The 23,105-nt window shown below is 42.6% G+C and overlaps 1 protein-coding gene across 2 annotated transcripts in view; it reads left to right on the forward strand.

Annotated features, from left to right (window-relative positions):
• NIN (ninein) overlaps positions 1-23,105 on the forward strand; it is a 152,594-nt gene that overhangs the window by 46,019 nt on the left and 83,470 nt on the right. For both annotated transcript variants that reach the window (XM_054970915.1, XM_054970916.1), the window contains exons 4-5: positions 1,249-1,330; positions 20,572-20,741. In XM_054970915.1, coding sequence (XP_054826890.1) covers positions 1,249-1,330; positions 20,572-20,741 — 252 coding nt within the window. The remainder of the gene's footprint in view (positions 1-1,248; positions 1,331-20,571; positions 20,742-23,105) is intronic.

Consider the following 23,105-nt stretch of genomic DNA (forward strand, 5'->3'; position numbering starts at 1 on the left):
CCAGCATAGCGCTAAAGCTTTCAGCTGCAGATAAATTAATCCGCATGTCTCAAGTGAGTGAAATTGCTCATTCATTTGGAATAAGCTTGCCAAGAACTTGAAACTTGCCTGGGCAAAGTTTCTTGTCATTCATGAGGAATAAGCCAGCCATGCAGTAAGCGAGAGAGAAACATCTCTCAGGAAAGTTAAATAAAGTTTGACAAATTGTATGTTGTTTTTTCCTCCTTGTTTCCTTTGTAGTGGCAGCGAGAATAATATTGGGAGAGAAAATGGGAGGCGTGGTGCACAGAGGTTTGCAAGTGTGAACAGAGGTGTTTATGTACTAGCAAAATGCCTCTGATTCGGTGAACTGTAAAGGAACAGACTTGCAGCCCTGGGACCTTGAAAAAGTCCAGCATCCATCTCTTTCACTTACTCCTGGGGTTGATGTGGGGGACCAACCTCTCTTTGGATAGTAACTGCTGCCACCAAGAAGTCTGAAAGATAATTTTGGGTGGGTAGCTGTGTTGGCCTGCAATAGCAGAGCAAGGTTTCAGTCCGATAGCACCTTAAAGACCAACAAGATTTCCGTGGTTTAAGCTTTTGAGAGTCAAAGCTCCTTTCGTCAGATTTTCTGTGGTATAAGCTTTTGAGAATCAAGCTCCTTTGTATCTGACGAAGTCTGAAACAGTAACTCCTATTAGATGGATTTGTACATCTCTCATTCAGAATCTGTGCGGCTTCACTCCTGTTAACTAGCATGGAGGTGATCTATTGCACTTTCACACTTTCGTGCCTTAGAGATGGAGAGGTGTGCTGCTCTTTGGAAAGTGGGACCAAATAGGCCACAATATGTTAACAGGGATCAGGCTGTGAGTACTGAAAAATGTAAGGAAGTTTAATAAACAAATAAAAAGAGTTGCTTCGATGGAGAACCAGCCCTGAATGTGGTGGTCTTAGAAGTGCCGTGGGACCCCTTATTGTTTACTACAGCAAACCCGCAAAGCTACCCCTAGAATCTTAGACTCATAGGGTTGGAAGGGCCTCTAGGGTCATCTAGTCCCCCCTGCACAATTCACAACTACCCCCCCAACTGTCCCAGTGGCCCCTGCTCCATGCCCAAAAGATGGCAAAACATCTCCAGGATCCCTAGCCAAACTGGTCTGCGGACCCCTTCTGGGTCCATAAGCAATGAGTGATATGAATACAATCTGCTACGTGGAGTAATATATACTGATAACTTAGTTTTTCGTATTCTTTTTTTTTTAGGTCAACTTCAGCCAGTTTAAAGAAGCATTAATCCTCATCTTATCAAGGACATTAACGAATGAAGAGCCCTTCGAAGAACCAGGTAAGCCAGAACAGCAATATTTCTGTTACATTTGGATAATGGCAACACGTATAGGGGGAATATAGATTCAGCCAGGCAGTTTCTTCGAGGTTGTTAGTCTGTTATAGCAAAATAAAACAAAAGTCCAAGGGCAATTTAAAATTTTAATAGGAGTTAGCCATGTTAGTCTGTAGTTGCAAAATAATAAAAGAGTCCAGTAGCACCTTTAAGACTAACCAACTTTATCGTAGCATAAGCTTTCAAGAACCACAGCTCTCTTCGTCAGATGCATCTGACGAAGAGAACTGTGGCCAGTTTCTATATGAAGAATATATATATATATATATATATATATATATATATATATATATATATATATATATATATATATATATAGTTTCTTCATATATATACAGTTTCTTCATATATATATATAGAGAGAGAAAAGAATATATAAATATATATTGCACAAAATTATATATATATATATATATATATATATATATATATATATATATATATATATATATATATATATATATATATATATATATATATATATTGCAAAATTATATATATATAATTTTGTGCAATATATATATATTGTGCTATATATATATATATATTATTTTGTGCAACTCTTGAACCTTCTCAAACAAGAGCGGTGGGGGGAGACAGAAACAGCACACCACACCAATAATACTCAATGAAGAAACTGGCCAGATAGATAGATAGATAGATAGATAGATAGATAGATAGATAGATAGATAGATAGATAGATAGATGATAGATAGATAGATAGATAGATAGATAGATAGATAGATAGATAGATAGATAGATAGATAGATAGATAGATAGATAGATAGATAGATAGATAGATAGATAGATAGATGGCCAGTTTCTTCATACCCCCCCCCCAAATAATACTCAACATTAAAGAATCTCTGGGTCTACCTTTCACTTGAGTCTTGAAAGACCCAAGTTGTAATTTGATAGCCAGTTGTCTGACTCTAAAATATCGGAATGCTGTCCCCAATTCAGCTACTATGAGGATAAGGGAAAGCGTGAAATACCTCTTGTTAGAAGTATTGCCAACCAGGGGTCATTTCATTGAAAAAGAGCTGCCGGAACTCATTAGCATAACTCATTAGCATATGCCACACCTCTTGCCATCACAGGAAGTGTGTCATTAGTATAATTTTTTTTTGAAAAATTTTTATTGGGTTAGAACATTTTTATTTTTACATTACAGTCAATTTTCCCCTAATTTTTCTTTTCTAACCCCCTCCCTTTCCCCCCCTTTTGTTGACTTCCAACAGCTTTCCCACCCTCTGTCCCTTTTCCCTTACTTCTATTAAGTTCCTCTGTCTAAAACAGATATACATTCTCCAATATATTAAGCAGTACATCTTTAACTCCTTTACTTATTATACACCCAAACTATACGTCTTTAGACAAACAATTTATCCCATTTTCCAGTTTTGAGTAATTCTATATAAACCTATATATCATAAACCATAAAAATTTCCCACATTTAAATCAAACAATTTGATTTGTTCTCTATATATTACTCATTTCAACTTTTTATGGTAATTCTATATAACTCCTCAGATACTCAATCAATTTAACTCTTCTATACATTCAGTTTGGTGCATATAAATCTTGTCAAAGAAAGAAAATATTGTTAGTTAGTCAATCCTCATGTTTAAACCTTATCATTAATTATTCTCTATCAGTTGACCTATACATATCTATATATATCTCAATCAATTAATCTAACTGCTTATAAATTCACATTTCTCTTCCTCCCCCGGTAAAGTCACCCCTCTCTTTTATACTTTTATTATATTTCAGTAGTTCTCAAACTGCCACAGTTTTCCTCCCACCTCCCATTTCTTCTCCAGGTATTGTTTCAGCTTCTCCCAGTCTGTGTTGAACTGCCCTGAGTCCAGATCTCTCAGTTTTCTTGTCATCTTGTCCATTTCAGCCATATACAGCAATTTGTAGATCCAATCTTCAATAGTTGGTACTTCTTGTACTTTCCATTTCTGCGCATACAAAAGTCTAGCTGCTGCAGTCATATAAAAAATCAACGTCCTATGATGGGCTGGAATTCCCTCCATTCCCAAGTTTAGCAGCAGGAGTTCTGGGTTCTTATTTATTTGAAACTGTAAAATTTCACTCATTTCTCTTATTATTTCCCCCCAGAACTGCCTAGCTACCTCACACGACCACCACATATGATAGAGGGAGCCCTCATGTTTCTTACATTTCCAGCATTTATTAGAAGTATTCAAGTTCCCTAGCGCAATCTTCTTTGGTGTCATGTACCAACGATAGATCATTTTGAAAATGTTCTCTTTAATATTGATACATGTCGTTGTCTTCATTGTAGTTTTCCACAAGTATTCCCATGCCTCCATTGTTATTTCTTTATTGAAATTTATAGCCCATTTCACCATCTGTGTTTTAACTATCTCATCCTCAGTATACCATTTCAGCAATACTTGGTATACCTTGGATATTCTTTTCTTGTCTTCTTTAAGAAGGGTCTGCTCTAGTTCCGAGTTCTCTGTTCGTATGCCCCCTTTTGCAAAGTCTGAGTTGTATAAGTCTCTAATCTGTCTATACTGGAACCAATCATAGTTAGGTGATAGTTCCTCTTGCGTCTTTATTCTAAGTTTAGATACTTCAATCTTAGTTATTTCTTTGTACGTTAAACATTGTTGTTCATTATCCACAGCTCTCGGATCTATCACCTCATATGGAACCACCCACAAGGGGGTTCCTTCTTGTAGGTAGGTTCTATACTTCTTCCAGATTGTAAATAGACTTCTCCTTACAAAATGATGCAGGAACATCGAGTTGACCTTTACTTTGTCATGCCATAGGTATGCGTGCCATCCAAAAAATTTTTTATATCCCTCTAGGGCTAATAGTTTCTTATTCTTTAATGTCATCCACTCTTTTAGCCAAACTAGGCAGATTGCATCATGGTAAAGTCTCAGATTGGGCAGTTGCATTCCGCCTCTCTCCTTTGCATCTTGTAAAACTTTTACTTTCACTCGAGGCTTCTTGCCTGCCCAAACAAAATCTGATATTTTCCTCTGCCATTTTTCAAATTGTTTAGAGTCTCTGATGATTGGTATTGTCTGTAACAAAAACATTACTCTTGGTAACACATTCATCTTAACTGCTGCAATCCTGCCCAACCATGACAGGTTCAATCTATTCCATTTGATCAAGTCTCTCTCTATCTGAGTCCATAATTTTTCATAATTATTCTTGAACAAATCTATATTTTTTGCAGTCAGCTCAACTCCCAGGTATTTCACCTTACTAGTTACTTCACAATCCGTTGTTTCCATTAACAATTGTTGTTTCTGCTTAGTCATGTTTTTGCATAATATCTTTGACTTCTTTTTGTTAATGAAGAAACCTGCCAAGTCTCCAAACTCCTTGATCTTGTCTATCACTTTTGGCATGTTCTCCAGTGGGTCTTCTACAATTAACATTATGTCGTCTGCAAATGCTCTGACCTTATATGAATAGTCCTTTATTTTTATTCCTCGTATTTCCTCATCTTGTCGGATTTGTATCATCAGAATCTCCAATACTAAAATGAACAACAATGGAGATAACGGGCAACCTTGTCTTGTTCCTTTACTAATCGTCAATTTCTTGGTCAGTTCATCATTCACTACAATTGCTGCAGTCTGGTCTCTATAGATTTCCTTGATTGCTCTGACGAATCTTTCTCCCAGTTGTAGCTTTTCCATAGTGGCAAACATAAAGTCCCAGTTTAAATTGTCAAACGCTTTTTCAGCGTCTACAAAGAAGAAACCAACCTCTTTGTCACAACGCTTGTCGTAATATTCAATAGCATTGATCACTGTCCTTAAGTTGTCTCTTATTTGTCTGTCTGGCAAAAAGCCTGCTTGTTCCTCCTCTATGACTTCCGAGAGCCACCCCTTCAATCTCTCCGCCAATATCTTCGCAAAAATTTTATAGTCATTATTAAGTAGTGATATAGGTCTGTAATTTTTCACGTTGGTCAGGTCTTGGCCCTCCTTTGGGATCAATGATATATTCGCTTCACTCCAAGTATCTGGAATCCTTTGATCCCTAAAAACTCCATTCATCACCTCTTTTAGGAATGGTGCCAGTTCATTGGCCATTGTCTTATAAAATTTAGCCGTAAGTCCATCTGGCCCTGGCGCCTTTCCTAGATTTGCAGATTGTATTGCCTTGCTTATTTCCTCGTCAGTTACTTCACTGTTCAACTTACTTCTCCAAGCTTCCGAGATTTCTGGAAGTTTGGTCTTCTCCAGATATGATGCTATTGATTCTTTGTTTACTTCTTTTTTATTATACAGCTTAGCATAGAATTTATAGAAGGCTCTACTAATGGTAGTCTGCTCCAAGTACGTTTTATCTTCTTCACAGATTTTATTTATTATTTTCTTTTCCCTTTTCTTCTTCAATTGCCATGCCAAATATTTCCCAGGTTTATTAGCACCCTCAAACGCTTTTTGATTCAGTCTTTTAAGATTCCACTCCAATTCTTTATTACTCATTGCTGTTAGCTGTTCTTGAAGAATTTTGATTTCCTGGTATATTTTCTTTTTCCCTGGTCTCTTTTTTAACTGTACTTCTTTGGCTTTTATTTTCTCCTCAATCTCTTGTCTGTTCTCCTCTTTCTTTTTTCTTGCTCTGCCATTTAAGTCCATTAGTATGCCCCTTACAACCGCCTTGTACGCATCCCAAACTTTATTGGTTGGTACTTCTTTATTCACGTTGTATTGTATAAAAAACTTAGTCTCTCTTCTCAATGTTTCCATATTCTCACTTTCCTGTAACAAGTCCTCATTTATTCTCCAGGCTTTCCTTTTTCTCCTTTTTCCAAATTTCCACATAATTGGGTTGTGATCTGAGCCTACCATCGGCATTATTCCTACCTCCTTAGTCCATAACGCTAAGTCCTTTGAGGCCCAGATCATATCAATTCTTGATAATGTAAGATGCCTTGCAGAATAAAAAGTAAACTGTCTGGTTTTAGGATATTCTCTCCTTCATACGTCTTCGAGAGTCTCTTGTTGAATCAACTCAAAAAAAAGCTTTGGCAATAATCCTCTTTTCTTTTGTGCTTTTGTAGTCTTTTTGTCTAGTTCCAAATCTGTCACTCCATTGAAATCTCCAGCAAGAATTATCTGGTCATATACAAGATCGTCTAAGTGCTTCCTTAAGTCCTCAAAGAAGCTTTCCTTTGCACCGTTAGGTGCATAAAGTCCGACTACCAACACTCTCTTTAAGTTCCAGTTACATTCCACTGCTACAAATCTAGCTTCCACATCTCTCATAACAAATTTTGGCTGCAGCTCCTCTTTTATATACAACACCACTCCTCTTTTTTTCTTGTTGGAAGCCGCTACAAATTCTTTGCCCAATTTTCCAGATTTTAAATATTTTACATCCTGTTTTCTAATATGGGTCTCCTGCAAACAAACAATATCACATTTTTGTTTTAGTAGCCAATGAAAAATATTTTTTCTCTTATTCGGTGAGTTTAGTCCATTTACATTCCAAGATAATACTTTACTCTCCATATTCATGGTTTTGTTGGGAAGTCTTTTTCATTGTCCTTAATAAATCTCTCCATCTCCCGCTCAGATCTGATACGCTTTTTTGCCCCTCCAAACTCAAAGGACACTCCTTCCGGTAACTCCCATCTGTACCTAATGTTCATGTCCTTCAAAGTCTGAATTAACACTCTATATTTTTTCCTGTCCAGTAACACTGATCTGGGCAATTCCTTCATTATGATAATCGTCTTGCCATCAATCTCCAATGGGTCTTGAAATTGTTTTGTCACAATCCTCTCTTTCATATTTCTAGTTGTAAACTGCACGATCACATCCCTTGGTAGTTTCCTCTGGGTTGCAATTCTCGAGTTCACACGATACGCCACATCTAGGATAGCCACAATTTCCTCCTCCTCCTTCCCCAGGTATTCAGCCAACACCTCAGTCATCTGTTCTTGCGCTGATTTCCCTTCAACTTCTGGCAGACCACGAAAACGAAGCTGCTTCTCCATGTGTTTAGTTTCTGCAACTGACATCCTCCCCTTTACCGATCTCATCTCTGTTTGTTGCGTTTCTATTAAATTCTCCATCGCGTCTTCTACTGTTTTGACTCTCTGTTTCGTTCCTTGTAATTCACTGCTAATCGTTTCCACGCCTTTTTTCACTTCTGACAGCTCCGACTTTACTGTCTGTGTAACTTCTTTAACCTCTTTAATAAGCTCCAATTTCGTGTCCTTAAGTTCTTTCATCATGTCTATAAGTTTTTTGTCCAAATTTTCTATTGCCGATTGCCACTCTTTTTTCGACATCGTGGGGCTTGCTTTAGCTCGCTCCCACGAATCTGCTCTCTTCCTCAGCTCCGTGGCGTATAATTAAACGTTTTCCTTTTTTTTTCAAATGTCCCAATCTTTGCCAAAATTAGTTTTTTATATCCAAAATGTCGGGCGTCTTTTCTCTATGGTTTCTCTATGTTATTATAATCCAAGATGGCCTACTTCCTCTTCCGCTGAAGCCACGACCCTTCCACTTTCAAAAATGGCGATTCCCCACTTCCTGTCCCTTGGCAAGGGCCGCTTCCCTCCAGCCACTCTATTGTTATTACGCACTTCCTGTCTCCCGTCTTCCCACAGCAGGTCTCGCGATGGTGTCTTTTTCCCACAGCTCCAAGACCACAGGTATTCAAAACAATAGTCCGATTTTTGTAATAACTTCTTTAAACTTAGTCTCTTTTAAAATACAACTCCTGCCGAGTCTTCACCTCCTTTTCACTAGTCTGTTGCAGTTTAAAAATCTACTTTCTTTCCTCTCTGTTTTTGTCAATCTGTCCCGTTTCAAGAGATAGCGATCTTTACCTTCTCTTCAACTTTCTCGGGTTGTAATCGCTGTTTCGATCTTAAATTCTCCTCTCGACTTCCCTCCCCGATCGAAGCTTGGGTATGTAGGTCTTATGCCAGCCGAGTTGGCCCCAAAATTGCCGCAGAGATTATAGCCGACCCGTCGCAAGGTGGGACCTCAAGGATCGGGGGGGAGACTCCTTGTGTAGAGCCCCCCCTCGTCCGAGATCTAGCTCACCCTAGGGTCTTGAGCGTTCTTTGCCTGCTCCCCGCCTGAGAGCAGTCGGCCGCGGGTTATTTTCACCCCTCCGGCCGGTTAAAACGGCAATTCGGTCAGCTCCGCAAATGGAGCTGCGTTAGACCTCCATGAATCCCAAACCGGAAGTCGTGTCATTAGTATAATTGATTTGCATATGCCACACCTCCTGACTTCACCTATTCTGGCTGTTTTGGACCCAATCCTGGCCATTCAGGGCTGAAATTGGGCCCAAAATGGCAAAAAGGGGCTGAAAATGGCTGAAAAGGGACCCAAAATGGTCAGGATTGGGATGCTGCTGAGCGGGAGAGTGATCCACCACCCGTCAAAGGCCCGGTGTGGGCCATTTCGTCCCCAATCTAGGCCGAAACGGGCCCAAAATGGCCGAGAGTCAGGTGGGTGGGGCCACCTGTCATGTGACCTCTTTGGGGAACTTCCGGAACTGCGTTCCTGTGCGTTCCCCCTCGAAATGAGCCCTGTTGCCAACGAAGCAGGTGCTCCCTGCTTCGTTCTTATACTGTGATAAGTGTGAGCCAAGGCATGGGGTGTTTTCATGGTTGCAGAAACCAAATGGTTCCCATTTCAGCATAAAGCAATTTGTGTCTTAAATAATGCAGCATACTATTGATGAACAAGGAAAAAAAACATACTGCTGAATGGCAAAAGACTGCAACATCTGAGCAAAGGAAGGCTGTGTCAAGCTGCCTTGAGACCAGCCAAAGTCTTGGCCGAGTTCCACCCACGTGCCCTGGTCCAGAAATAATTGGGATTTACTGAGTTGCTTCTAGGTATCTAGCTAAATAATTTATGAGTGCGGGGGTTATTTTTGGACTGTATTGACAGGCGTCCTCCCGACCTTTTGGCATGATCTTGAATTGGCATGCATTTGAGAGTTGCACCTGGGATTTCTACATTGCAGGTCTGCCAGCTCCCAATTCTTTGTGAGCCGCTCAAGGGAATGATATTGGCCTAACGCTCAAAAAGCTTGCCTGTTTAATTCCTTTCCAGTACGTTAGGATGGTTCTGGCATGTGGGCTGGGAAACTTGGAGTCCAGTGAGCCAGTTAATTTCTTTTGCCAGGTCCCTCCCCTACACAGAAGAGAGATCTGCTGTAGTTTAGGGTGTGGAGTCCTCATGTGAGTTAGGTTTGCCAGGTCCAGGTTGGGAAATTCCTGGATGTTTGGGGGAGGGGCCCTAGGGAGGATGGCGTATGAAGAGGGGAGCGACCTCCGCAGGGCATAAAACCATTGAGTCCACCCTCCAAAGCAGCCATTTTCTCCAGGTGAACTGATGCTGTAGTCTGGAGATTAGTTGTAATTCACCTGGAGATTGGCAACCTTGGTGTGAGTAGTCTTTGGTGTGGGCCACTCTACCGCTGATCTCTAGAGCCATGTCCTCCAACTGGGTTGGAGGAGGAAAGGCCAGATCTTGTTAAGAGAGTCATGGGCAACTCTTAGAGTCTCTCTGCGCAAGACAACTGAGACATGTTCACCGGGAAAGACAAGAGCCGGAGGACATCGGTCCAGTGGGGACGGATTCTCTCACAGTGCTCTGCTGCCTCCCCTTCTGGAGCCTTTGCTTTGCTGAGGCTTAGTTAATTCAAAGTTCTAAGCAGCGAGGGCAGCAGGGTAAAAACTCCAGAATGGGAAACAGTCCGGCACACACACTTGTGCCAAGAGACTAAAGAGTCCGGCATACACGCTCGTGTCGAGAGACTAAACAGTCCAGCATACACACTCGTGTCGAGAGACTAAAGAGTCCGGCACACACGCTCGTGTCGAGAGACTAAACAGTCCAGCATACACACTCATGTCGAGAGACTAAAGAGTCCGGCACACACGCTCATGTCGAGAGACTAAACAGTCCAGCAGACACACTCGTGTCGAGAGACTAAAGAGTCTGGCACACACGCTCGTGTCGAGAGACTAAACAGTCCAGCATACACACTCGTGTCGAGAGACTAAAGAGTCCAGCACACACGCTCGTGTCGAGAGACTAAACAGTCCAGCATACACACTCGTGTCGAGAGACTAAAGAGTCCGGCACACACACTCGTGTCGAGAGACTAAACAGTCCAGCATACACACTCGTGTCGAGAGACTAAACAGTCCAGCATACACACTCGTGTCAAGAGACTAAACAGTCCGGCACACACGCTCGTGTCGAGAGACTAAACAGTCCAGCATACACACTCGTGTCGAGAGACTAAAGAGTCTGGCACACACGCTCGTGTCGAGAGACTAAACAGTCCAGCGTACACACTCGTGTCGAGAGACTAAAGAGTCCGGCACACACGCTCGTGTCGAGAGACTAAACAGTCCAGCATACACACTAGTGTCGAGAGACTAAAGAGTCCGGCACACACGCTTGTGTCGAGAGACTAAAGAGTCCGGCGCACACGCTTGTGTCGAGAGACTAAACAGTCCAGCATACACACTCGTGTCGAGAGACTAAAGAGTCCGGCACACACACTCGTGTCGAGAGACTAAAGAGTCCGGCACACACACTCGTTTCGAGAGACTTGGAGTCTAGCTCTTCCCCACTTTTTAGGCCTTAAAGGAGACCACACTCCATTTTCTGGGGTTACAATGGGGTCTCTTTCAGAGATGCAAATGATATTAATTTATTTGGCCTTTGCTTGTCAGTAGAAGCCCACTATCAATAAAAGTAGAAGCAACGGTCACTAGTATTGTCGAAGGCTTTCATGGCCGGAGAACGATGGTTGTTGTGGGTTTTCCGAGCTGTATTGCCGTGGTCTTGGCATTGTAGTTCCTGACGTTTCGCCAGCAGCTGTGGCTGGCATCTTCAGAAGTGTAGCACCAGAAGAGCACCAAAAGAGGTGCTACACCTCTGAAGATGCCAGCCACAGCTGCTGGCGAAATGTCAGGAACTACAATGCCAAGACCACGGCAATACAGCCCGGAAAACCCACAACAACCAACGGTCACTAGGGTTGTCAAGTTACAGCTCTTTTTAAAAAGTTAAACTATTCAATGGTCAGTAGACTAAATTTAAATAAATTTGCATTTTGCTATAATATAATATTACGTATTATAATACAGGCTTCCAGGGAGATGGAATACAAAATATATTGTCCTGATTATAATCTTTTCAGCTACGATTTGGTAATGCTAATGCTTCTCCTGAGTCCTTCGACTGTATCACTTAGAGTAGATGTAGGATATATAGGGGTGTGTGAGAACACCTTGGTTCAAATTTTACAATCTATAGATTTAGTGTTTGACTTTTGCCAAGCAGTTATTCTCTGCATCTTGCCCACCCCAGCCCCCCTCTTCAATATGGGGAAGAAAATATTGGTCTATTTTACAGAGTTATTGTAAGAATTATTGTGATAAGCTATATGAAAAGCATTTTAAATGTGAAACACTGTAGAAATGCAAATTATTCTTTCAATAACTCTTAAAACCCTGACCCGGATAGCCCAGGTGAGCCTGATCTCGTCAGATCTCAGAAGCTAAGCAGGGTCAGCCTTGGTTAATATTTGGATGGAAGACCTCCAACGAAGACCAGGGTTGCAGAAGCAGGCAATGGCAAATCACCTCTGTTAGTCTATTGTCTTGAAAACCCCAGCAGGGGTCGCCAAGCTATGACTTGAGGGCACTCTCCACTACCACCAACCCTGATGGGGGAAGAGAGTTACCTTCAAACGTAAGAAGTGGGGCAGGTGTGCCCCATACGACAATTACTTTCCAAATGTCAGTCCCCCTCCCCATTAATTTAGATTGTAATAAGAAACAACTGTTTGCAAGGGAACACAAGCCATACCCCTTACACAATCAATATATAGTGGAGCCCAGTCTGTTTTTGCACAGAGCTTTTTAATACCTGGAGCCAGCCCCGCTTCCCAGCTCACAGCTATGTTCTTAGCCAGTAAAAGATTGTCATTGGTCAGGGCATCGTATTGGGCAACCACAGTTCTAAGGATATCTTAAAAATCATACAAAGTAGGCCGTAGTCTTCAAATGCATATTCAAGAATAAAAACGTGGAGTCCTTAAAGTGTGTTTATTTTTAAAATAGCAACCTTTTCCATCCTTTAGCATTTAAATAGTGTCGTTCTGTTTGCTGTATTTAAAACGATCTCAATCCATTTGGAATTGGGGTCTGGTAGTGAAAATGCATGCAAATATTTCGGAACCAGGCGCTTCGCAGTTGAGATATTCATCAGAGTTTTCATCAGAGTGTGTGCGTGTCTGTAAGGAAACTCAAAATGAATTTCTTGCCCCTGGGGAGAAGAAGCGCATCTGACGTGGAAACATAACAAAGCATTGCCCCTGGCGATAGCTGGTGCTGGGGGTGAGCTGTCAGGCTGGTGCCTGGTGGGGGGGGTAGGGGGCGGAGGGTGGGGGTGAGGCTACTCTGCCAATGACGTCTGCACCCCGCACTTGCTTCAAGGATGCTCCCGCCCTTTCCTTGCTCTTTGCAGCACCTCCGTCCAGCTTGTCCCAGCAAATCTGTAGCTAGCCCAAGGGTTTTGGAGTTGCTGGCGGCCTTGATCAGAAGGACACAGAGAGAGACACACATACCGGAAAAGAGAACAACGCTGTTGCCTTTTCCAAACCACTTCCATACCTATATGTGTCTGTCCATCTCAGGCCTTTCTGAGCCATTTGCAGAGAGGCAGACAAAGGTAGGGCAGGGGTGAGAGCAGAGGTGAAGTTGCATCTCTTTCTTTTGTTGTGTCCCTGAGTTCCTTCTTCTCTCGCTCACACGCTCCTCTTCTGTTCTGCTTTGGTTTCTGCCACGATTGGGGAAATTGGAGGGGGCCCACCGTCGGAAATGCTGTTTGTATGTATTTGTGGTGGGTTTTTTGGGGGGTTTTAATGTTATCTGTTTCAATGCTTATTGAGCATTTTACTGTAACCCACCCTGAGCCTGTTCGCAGGGAGGGCAGGCTAGAAATTGAATGAATAAATACATAAATAATAAATAAATAAATTCTCTTTCTCCACTCTGTACACATACTGGCTGGATCCCCCACCCCCCGCTGCTTCTCCAGTACAAAAAGAACCTTTAATCGGGGCTTTAGGAACTCAGGCGATGCTATACAGTTGCTACCTTGTTAACTGAATGAAGATACTTAGTAAATGTCGTTGACAAGGGCTGATATAACCTGGCTCTTCTTGTTCATGGGCCTAGTTCTCACAGAGGAATGCTCCACCTGTGCCTGGGGTATACCCCTTCAGAGCGGGGGGGGGGGGCATCTCACTTCACTTGAATACTTCTCCCATATAAAAATACCCTGTGTGCAGAAAGCTAGCGTATCAGAGGGAAGCAAAAGCTGTCACCCTGACAAGCTAGCTTTCTATGTGCAGGGGTTTTCTTTTTGTAGGGAAGAGCATTTTGTTGTTTGAGCTTTTACCTGCTGTCAGAAATGATGCCGCCTAGATGCAGGCCGAGTCCTCAGGGAGAACGAGGCCATGGATTCCCTTGGCAGAATGATATGAATTATACAGCAAATGTTTATAATTCTGGAATAAAGGTATGTGAGCATTGGTTAGCAACTTAATTGTGTGTGTGCATGTGGTTTTAGCTGGAGAAATCCTGGTGTAAATTGAGAAAGCCACGCTCTTGCAGTTCCCTGAAATCTCTTTCTACGTTGCTTGGGTGCCCCTGTGGGTCGCTTCTTTCCTCTTTGGAGCAATTGGATTATACTGTTGAAGGAACCTGTTTTCCTCCAAGGCAAGGAGAGAAAATGAGCGGGTCAGAAAGAATCCACCAGAGCTAACGTGCTAGAGAAAGCTGCCGGCTAGCAGTTGCCAGCCGCCCGCCTCTTTCATGGCGGCGATGAGGTTTGCCTTTGTTCTTCTGGGTCTTATTTAATCAACCTGTCTCGTTTCTGACTTTTCCCTATCTGTGTACTTCATCGAAGGGCTTTCATGTCCAGGCTCCCAGCTGCAGGAAATCTTGTTAAAATTGTCTTGTTCAAACACACCCGCACGTGTGCTTGCATTCCCCAGGGTTTGCAAAATGTATGGATGGGATGTGAGTCCAGGGGAAATAAAAGGGGGGATATCAAAGGGTTTCTGGTCTTGTGTATTTTATAATTCATTGCATAGCTAAGCTACAGAATACATTTCCGCTAACAAGCTCAGAGACAGAATGGGTATAGAAGGGTTGTCCGATATGATCCTTGAGCAGGACGCTTGGATTATTGTTTTCCCTGCACATCTGAAGGCCTGTCCTTTTCTGGTTCCCCTAGTTACCGATTTCCCCCTTACTGTTTCTTGTTTTCACCCCCCGCCCTCCATCAGAACTCTCTTAAAACTAAAAGTACCATTAACTCATGTTGCCCAAAGAAGCTTATCACTCAGGGTTTTTTTTTTTAGAATATTGGTTCTTATTTTTCTTTTCCTCTTTGCTTAGCCATAGCCTGTTCTTCTTCATTGCGGGGTTTATTAGTTTTAATTAGAGATAGGCATGTACCAAAATACGAACCAGAGTTCATGGTGAACCAGGCTGGTTCGTGGTTTGTGAACCAGTGGTTCGTCAGATCTCATTTCTGACGAACCACCACGAACATTAGGCTGGTTCATTTGGTTCATTTTTGGCTCGTCACTGCAGACAGCCTGGTGCCGATCAATCAATTTCCTAGGCAACAGGGGATGGATTTCCTGCAGACCTCCTGCTGGCCCGAAAGTGGTGGTTTTCTGACCTGGATGTGACGTTTTCACGAACCAAACAAACCGGTTAGCGAACTGGGAGGCAGGCTCGTGAAAGTTCGTGGCTTGTGAAATTTGACGAACCACGTTATTCTTTTTTTCTGGTTCATGCCCATCTCTAGTTTTAACTCCAGGGGCTGTGAGCAGTGCTCGACCCTTAACTTGTCATCTTTTCTTTTTAATTGCGGTGCTGTGTTGTGCACCAGCTAGAGAATTGATCTTAGAAGAGATTGGGGTTTGAGTCGATGCTTTTTGCAGGGGAATCATCAAATATTTTGCTTGAAGGGCATACTCTGCCTACTAGCCCTGCAGGGAAACCCTCAAGGTGGCTTACAATGTGGTGACCACAGAGAGGACAGTAGCACAAAGCCAGGGATATTCCAACAAATAGTTGAGTACATATCAAGCCCTGCCATGATTCAGAGGGCAACTATTGCAGGGTCCAGAATGGAGGCAGAAGATCCTGGTACAGCCAGGAAAAAAGGGAATGCTACTAAAACGTTATTCTGGAGGAAAAAGTTCCGCTCAAAGATGGTAAGATCTGTGCTGTGTTCACTTCAGTGATTTCTTCCACCAATTGGAATCTCTCTCTTGGTGCCTAATAACATAATTAAAAGCACAATTCCAGGCATGTCCCCTTCGTTCCCTTGCTTGCCTATTTGCCCTTTGTGGAAAGGGTGACGCCGGAAGTTGCCCAGCTGCCCCATCCGGACTTCTGTTTTGCCAACCTAAGAATTTTCCAAAAATCAAGCTTTTAATTTGCAATGTGGCAGCTTCCACTTAAAAATGGAAATTGAGTGTGCCTGACTGAAGTGGGTTTTTTAAATCCCCATTTAGTTATTACGACTGTGAGCATAGCAAAGTGGTTCAAGGAGGTGAGGGGTAACCTGAAAGCAGTTGAGGATGGGCAACCTGAAACCTGCCCCCCTCCCATTGCTTTGCCCTTCCCTTGGAAACTGACGGGGGAAGATATAAGCTCTAATGAGCAAAGCTGACTGTGTCACTGTTTGAGGTGTGTGGAGCAAATGAGAAAGACGCTATTTTAGGACTGGCGATGGGGAAGACCCAAACCAGAAAATGGGGCTTTGCTTTTTTCCCCTGAGAAACTTTTTCAATATTTCCAAACATGAAGCTAGAATTTTGGGGGTGGGGTTTCTAGAAAACTCCTAAGAAATGATATATTGTCAAAGGCAATGCCAAGACCATGGCTATACAGCCCGGAAAATCCACAACAACCATCTTAAGAAATGTTTTCTCTTTTGGAATGGGTGCAGTGCTTTTCAAAACAAGGAAGGTATTATTCACTCAGAACGTGTAATATAAAGATTTTTATGTTAGAGGATAATTCCTGGGTACACTGTTGACCAGGGCTCATTTTGAGGGGGAACGCACAGGAACACAGTTCCAGCAGTTCCCCAAAGAGGTCACATGTCAGGTGGCCCCGCCCACCTGACTCTCAGCCATTTTGGGCCCGTTTTGGCCTGGATTGGAGCTGAAACGGCTCAGATTGGGCCTCTATCGGATGGTGGATCACTCTCCCACTCAGCAGCGGCCCGATCCTGGCCATTTTGGGCCCCTTTATGGCCATTTTCAGCCCTTTTTTTGCAATTTTGGGCCCAATTTCAGCCCTGAATGGCCAAGATTGGGTCCAAAACAGCCAGGATAGGTGATGTCAAGGGGTGTGGCATATGCAAATCAGCTATACTAATGACACACTTCCGGTGATGGCAAGAGGCACGGCATATGCTAATGAGTTATGCTAATGAGTTATGCTAATTAGTTCCTCCAGCTCTTTTTCCATGAAATGACCCCTGCTGTTGACATATATACAACATCTTTTCGAAGGTATGTTCATTATTTTAATGTGTGATTTTGTCCAGAGTTAATATTTATTTTATATAAGTTATTTCTAGTCTGCCTTTCTCACTGAGACTCAAGGTGGATTATACAGTGTAATTTAATATGATCTGCAACTGGGGCTTTCAATGAACAATACACTAGTGTGTGGATTGCAGAAGTCTGAAAACATGCAGAAATCTGATTCGGACCTGAAACAATGGTGAAACAAAATACAAGCAATTTTGATGTGACATGATAAATGATAGTAACAGCCAGTGCACAGTAGTACAGTTTACAGTCCCTATCCCTTTATTTAACCGTCTCTTCAAACTGTTTCCTTACAGTGCAGCCCTATTACTTGTATATGAAAGCCCTCCTGAAAAATTTAGATTTGCACATTTTGTGGAAAGTCAGAAGTTTGGGAGTGTTCCCGACCTCCTCAAGCAGGCCATTCCATAAGTTGGAGGCTACCACAGAGAATGCGCTAGTATGGGCAGCTGTTCATTTGGCACATGTGCAAGGTGGCAGCTGTGGAAGGCCTTTTTTGAATGAGTGAAGCTGCCATGGTGAAACATAGGCTGATTCCGCACACGTTGGATACTGCACTTTCAATGCACTTTATCAATTGTTTGAGGTGGAGTTTTTGTTTCGCATACGAAAAAATCCGTTCCAAATGATCTATAAAGAAGATTGGAAGTGCATTATCCAATGTGTGCGGAATCACTATGGAAGAGAAACGGTCCTGCAGATATAAGCAACCAAGACCATGAAGGGTGTAATGTTTTGCATGTAATGTATTTAATTTGGATTTTATTTCTGCTTGCTAATGTGGGATTTTTAAATGATTGTTACTGTGAGTTTAACAGTGCAACCCAAAGCAGAGTTACTCCTGTCTAAGCGCATTAAAATCATTATGTGTGTTAAGGTAGCAGAGAAATCAACTCTGCTTAGGATCGCACTGTAAGTGCCGGCCTGTGAGGAGAAAAGGAAGGGGCTGGATGGGTGAATGGAGTCTGCCCTGAATATAGGAGCTCTCTCAGCCCCACTCACCTCACAGGGTGTTTGTTGTTGTGGGGATAATAATGACATACTTTGTAAACCGCTCTGAGTGGGCATTAAGTTGTCCTGAAGGGTGGTATATAAATCGAATAATGTTGTTGTTGTTGTTGTTGTACAGAGTGAACTTCAGTTTTTAGTCCGTGCTGAGCAGTGGTGGGCCTACATTTTTGGGACCCTGAAGCTTGAACTGTTATGGGAGGCCCTTCTCAACCAGCGACAATAGAGCAACAGCTGGGAGTTCGGGTGCTGCAAGCTCCCCGAGAAAACTTTGAAATTTGACCTCTTACAGGGACATTTTGAGGCCATATGAAATGGGTATTAGCACATATTCTAAGGTCAATATTAAGTACTTCAACCCATTGGCTTATGATTCTGTCACTAAAAAACTTTGTTTTAATAACACTTTTTTATCAATTTTGTTGAAAAATTCACTCATTAAAAAAAGTTGCCTCAGGGCTTCTCCAGGATTAGCGGCCCTGAGCTTAAGCTTCATTAGTTTCATAGTAGATCCGCCCCTGGTGCTGAGGAAAGGTTTTCAGTCAGCCTTCGTACATCTCAGAGAGAGATTTTTCTATCTAAATCAGGCAACCTATGTGGAAGCCTGAAAGAGGTTTTATTCTGGCCAAGTCAGGCAAACTGTGTGTGCATCTGAGTCAGTCTTTGGGTGTCTTAGAGAAAGGATTCTGGCTAAATCGGATGGACTGTGTAGAAGCCTGATAACCTAATTCTGTCTTAAGTCAGGCATATTGTCTGTACACCTGGGGCAGTGTGTGTATGTGTGAGAGAGATTATTCTATCTAAGTCAGGCAAGCTGTGTGGAAAGGCCTGAGTGAATCCATGTGTGAATGAGATGAGAGTTTAGTCTGTTAGTGAAGACCTCTGTGGAGAACTTCTCTGTGTGACTCAGGGCCAAGCTACAAATGACGAATGACACAGGTTGGACACTTGTCAGCTTCCCTCAAGTTTTGATGGGAAATGTAGGCATCCTGGTCTTTCAGCTTGGCTCTCCAACTGCTGTCCAACGGACTTTTCAACTGTCACTTGTCCAATATTCTGCCAAGCTGCCTACATTTCCCATCAAAACTTGAGGGAAGCTGACAAGTGTCCAACCTGTGTCATTCGTCACTTGTAGTTTGGCCCTGAGTCTGTGAATATGCCTTCAAGAAGTTAACTATTTTTGAAATTACCAAGCTTAAGAACTATTCTGAAACCAGTACACTTATCAAAACTCTACATCCCTCACACTTACGTACTTATAAATAAATTCTGCTTTTGTTTAAGAAAAAAATTCCCTTTCTACCTCACAGCCACCCCTGCATGCTGATATACTACCAGCTATAACAAGCCTTCCTATATTATCAGTTAAGGAGGTCTAAGGCAAAAAAACCTTTGGTGGCAGTGAAAACCTTTTGAGGAAGTCAAGGAGGCAGCCATATATAGATCACACATGAAAAGGGAAGGTATCCTTGGGGTAAAAATCCAGGTTAAGTAGAGAATACCTGAAACCAGGGCTTTTTTTCAGTGGGAACATGGTGGAACGGAGTTCCGGCACCTCTTGAAAATAGTCACGCTCGGCGGCACGGAGGGCAATCTCAACTCCCCTCTGTCTGGAGATCAGGGGGCGGGGCCACCGGCCATGTGACCATTTTCTCCGAGGGCAACCCACTGAGTTCCACCACCTCTCCCCCCCCCCAAAAGCCCTGCCTGAAACTCTGTACGGAGGGGAAAAAAGAGTGTAGGTTGTCACCAGAACCCACTTGAGGTATATGTTTAAAGTAAGGTGAGGAGGAGCTGAGTTAAAAGTCCAAAGGTTAAAGGTTTAAAAAGAAAAATAGGTAGATCATTACATGTGATAGCCAAGACCTTGGCACGCCTGGTAACTGATGAGTAACGAATGGAGTAATATACCACATGAAGTTTAACTCGATATTCAAGGCACTAGTCATGTTGTGAATGTAGGAGACTATTTCTATCCAGATACCACACTTCCCTCTACTTCTCTGATGGCAAAGCTAAGATTTTCAACACACAAACACACAACACACACAAACACAGAGAGAGAGAGAGAGAGAGAGAGAGAGATGTGTGTTAAGGTAGCAGAGGATACAGCAAATTGCTGTGCACTCTCCCTCACTCTCTAATGTTGGAAATATTCAGTGTTGCTTGTTAAAAAAAAACCTCTAAGGCATTTATATTTTTAAATTCCACAGACATGCCAAATGTTGTTACAGCCGCTAAATAAGGTAAATTTGATAAGGAGGTATTGCGCCTATTTCATTTTTTCTTCCAGAATTGCTGTTTTTTTCCCCTCCCAAGACTTCAAAATGTCCAGATTTTTATCTATGAGGGATATACCTGAAAGAGGGGTATTAAGAGAGAACGTCGGCGTTTCGCAATCGAAGAAGCAATGGATAATTTCTTGCAAGTGATTTGAGTTGTACATTGAAGGGGAAAGCACTCATTACGTATCTTTTGGATTTATGGCCTTCACTTCCATCTCTGCTTTGTAGATTCTTCACCCGAAGCCCAACCAAAATATATCAAGGGCGGGAAGCGCTATGGGAGACGATCATTGCCAGAGTTTCAGGAGCCTGTGGAAGAGTTTGCAAAGGTGACAGTAATTGAGCCTCTGAGTGAGGAAGCCCGGCCCCCCTGCCTCTCCAGTGATGCCTGCAACGAGGTAAAGATTTAATAGCAATTTTGATCAATAAAAAAGGCTAGGTAGGAGCTGGGATAGAAAGCCCGCAAGCTGTCTTTTCCTTGATGAAAACTAAACGTGTTTGTGGCGGGTTAAGGTGGTTACACAGTTATGGCGTTTTGATTGTTGTGTTAAATTTATAACTCTTGACAGAACTATATTTAAATTCCCTTAAGGCACAGCTCTCCATGCTGTGGCTTGTTTAGATCTGAGTGAATTGGTCCTGCAGAAAAGCATAAGGGTACAGTCTGGAAGATTTGCGTGCGTGTCTGTTTTGGGGGTTGGGTAGGACCTGAGCAAAATAGCTGGACCAAGGCTGAGAGGGGTTAGGTTCATAGAAGAAAACTTGAGGAAACCAGCCAGGAAGAAGTCAAAAGGCCAAGTAGGATTCAGAGGAGCCAGGGGTTCGGTGCTAGTCCATGCATAGCAAAGAAACCCAAGGAAAAAAATGTGCTGTGATTGACTTAAACAACAGCATTAAACTGTAATATAATACCAATAGAGTCATTACAATAATAAATGGTGTTTTTTATGTTCAATAATTTGCAACGCACACAAAAATAACTATTGAGCTCAAAGATCATACGGGCATCAAAAGAATACAAAAAGCATTTTTTGATCAACCAGCCCAGCACTGTCAGACGAATACATTCATAAATTTCTAAAGTGCATTGTGCTCATGGCTGATAACTCCAACCATAAGTTTGTGTTCTATATTCTGTAATAGCAGCAAGGCTGCTTTTGAAAATAAAAGCCACCGTTTATTATTGTAATGACTCTTTATTGTTATTATATTACAGTTTAATGCTGTTGTTTGAGTAAGTCGATCATGGCATGTTTTTTCCCCTGGTTTTTGCTTTCCGTGATTCTCTCTTCTTTATGTTGGCCAAGAAACCCAGCAAGCAGAAAGAGAGCACGGGTTTGAGTACTTGCCAGGGTGGATGTTGTTTAGTCTCTTCTTGCCACCTTCTTATGGATATCAGAGCCAAAAAACTCAGGCACCTCTGAGCAAACTGGATGCTGTAGAAAAGAGCAAGAGTCCAGTAGCACCTATAAGACTAACAAAATTTGTGGTAGGGGATGAGCTTTTGTGAGTCACAGCTCCCTTCTTCAGATACCACTTTTTCAGATGCTACTGGACTCTTGCTCTTTTCTACTGCTACGGACAGACTAACACAGCTAAATAGATCGGCGTTAAAGGGGATAATCTGGTTTAGGGTTTATGGTATGGGGGAGTTTCTAACACTCCCCTCCCTCCCAACTGCATTTTTCCTGGCTTCAGATAGCCCCTCAAGGTACCGTTTGTCACGTTTGGAGGAAACCTACAGTTTGCCTGCTTTGTGTGTGTGTGTTTCTCCCAAGAGAGCAAATATGAGCTCTAGGTTAGGGGAAAGGTACAGAGAGGGAGGGTTAACCCCCCCCCCCATGTTCTGGCCCTAATACAGAGTTAAGCTACAAGAGATGAATTACACGAGGAGGAGCAGATGAAGGGAGTTGTAATGTTAGCTGGGAAGCTGGGTTTTAAAAGGGATTGGAAGGCTTTGTCAATTTCCCCTCTCTATAGAGCCAGGGAGATGGCTGATCAGAGTGTTTGTTAATTTCCTCTTTGCCTCCTAGAAGGGGAGGTGAAACTGACAGAGCCTTCTGGAGGCAAAGAGGAAATTAACAAACCCTCTGAGCAGCATCTCCCTGGCTCTGCGGAGAGGGGAAATTGACAAAGCCTTCCCATCTCTTTTAAAACTCAACTTCCCGGCTAACATTGCGACTCCCTTCACCTGCTCCCCCTTGTGTAATTCGCCTCTTGTAGCTTGGCTCTCAGACCATATACATCCTGCACAGCTGCTATTTAACAACTGAAAAATGCACCAGAGATGCTTCATGTGGCCTCAGGTGTGCTTTGCCGCCAGCGTGGAGAAGGTCAGAAAGCCTTCGTCCTCGTGTTTAAACACGTACAAAGTCAAGCTTTGCATTCCGTTCTGTTTTCCTGGGTACAAACAGCACTTTCTACTAAATGTTCGTGAGAAATGTGTACCATTCCCTCTTCTTGCCTGCAAAATAGCTATGCTGGAGAAGCAACCGTGTGAATGCAACATTAGATCCGCGCTGATATTTGCCTTGCCCCCCTCTTATCATAACATTGCTGCCTCTTCCCTCCACCTAATAGCTCCCCTCTTTTATGAAGGAATCCACAGAAAGGGTTGCCTTCTGCTCAGATGTGCAAACTGCACGCCGTGTCCCCCAGACTGGTTACTTTATTTGCTTGCAATCAGTTTCTTGAAGATTCTCCCAGGCAAAACTTGTATCCACCCCACAGCGCTCTCATTGTGATTTCACCCTGAACTGGGA

This window comes from Eublepharis macularius, chromosome 2 (assembly GCF_028583425.1).
Source record: "Eublepharis macularius isolate TG4126 chromosome 2, MPM_Emac_v1.0, whole genome shotgun sequence".
In the NCBI taxonomy this organism is placed as follows: domain Eukaryota; kingdom Metazoa; phylum Chordata; class Lepidosauria; order Squamata; family Eublepharidae; genus Eublepharis; species Eublepharis macularius.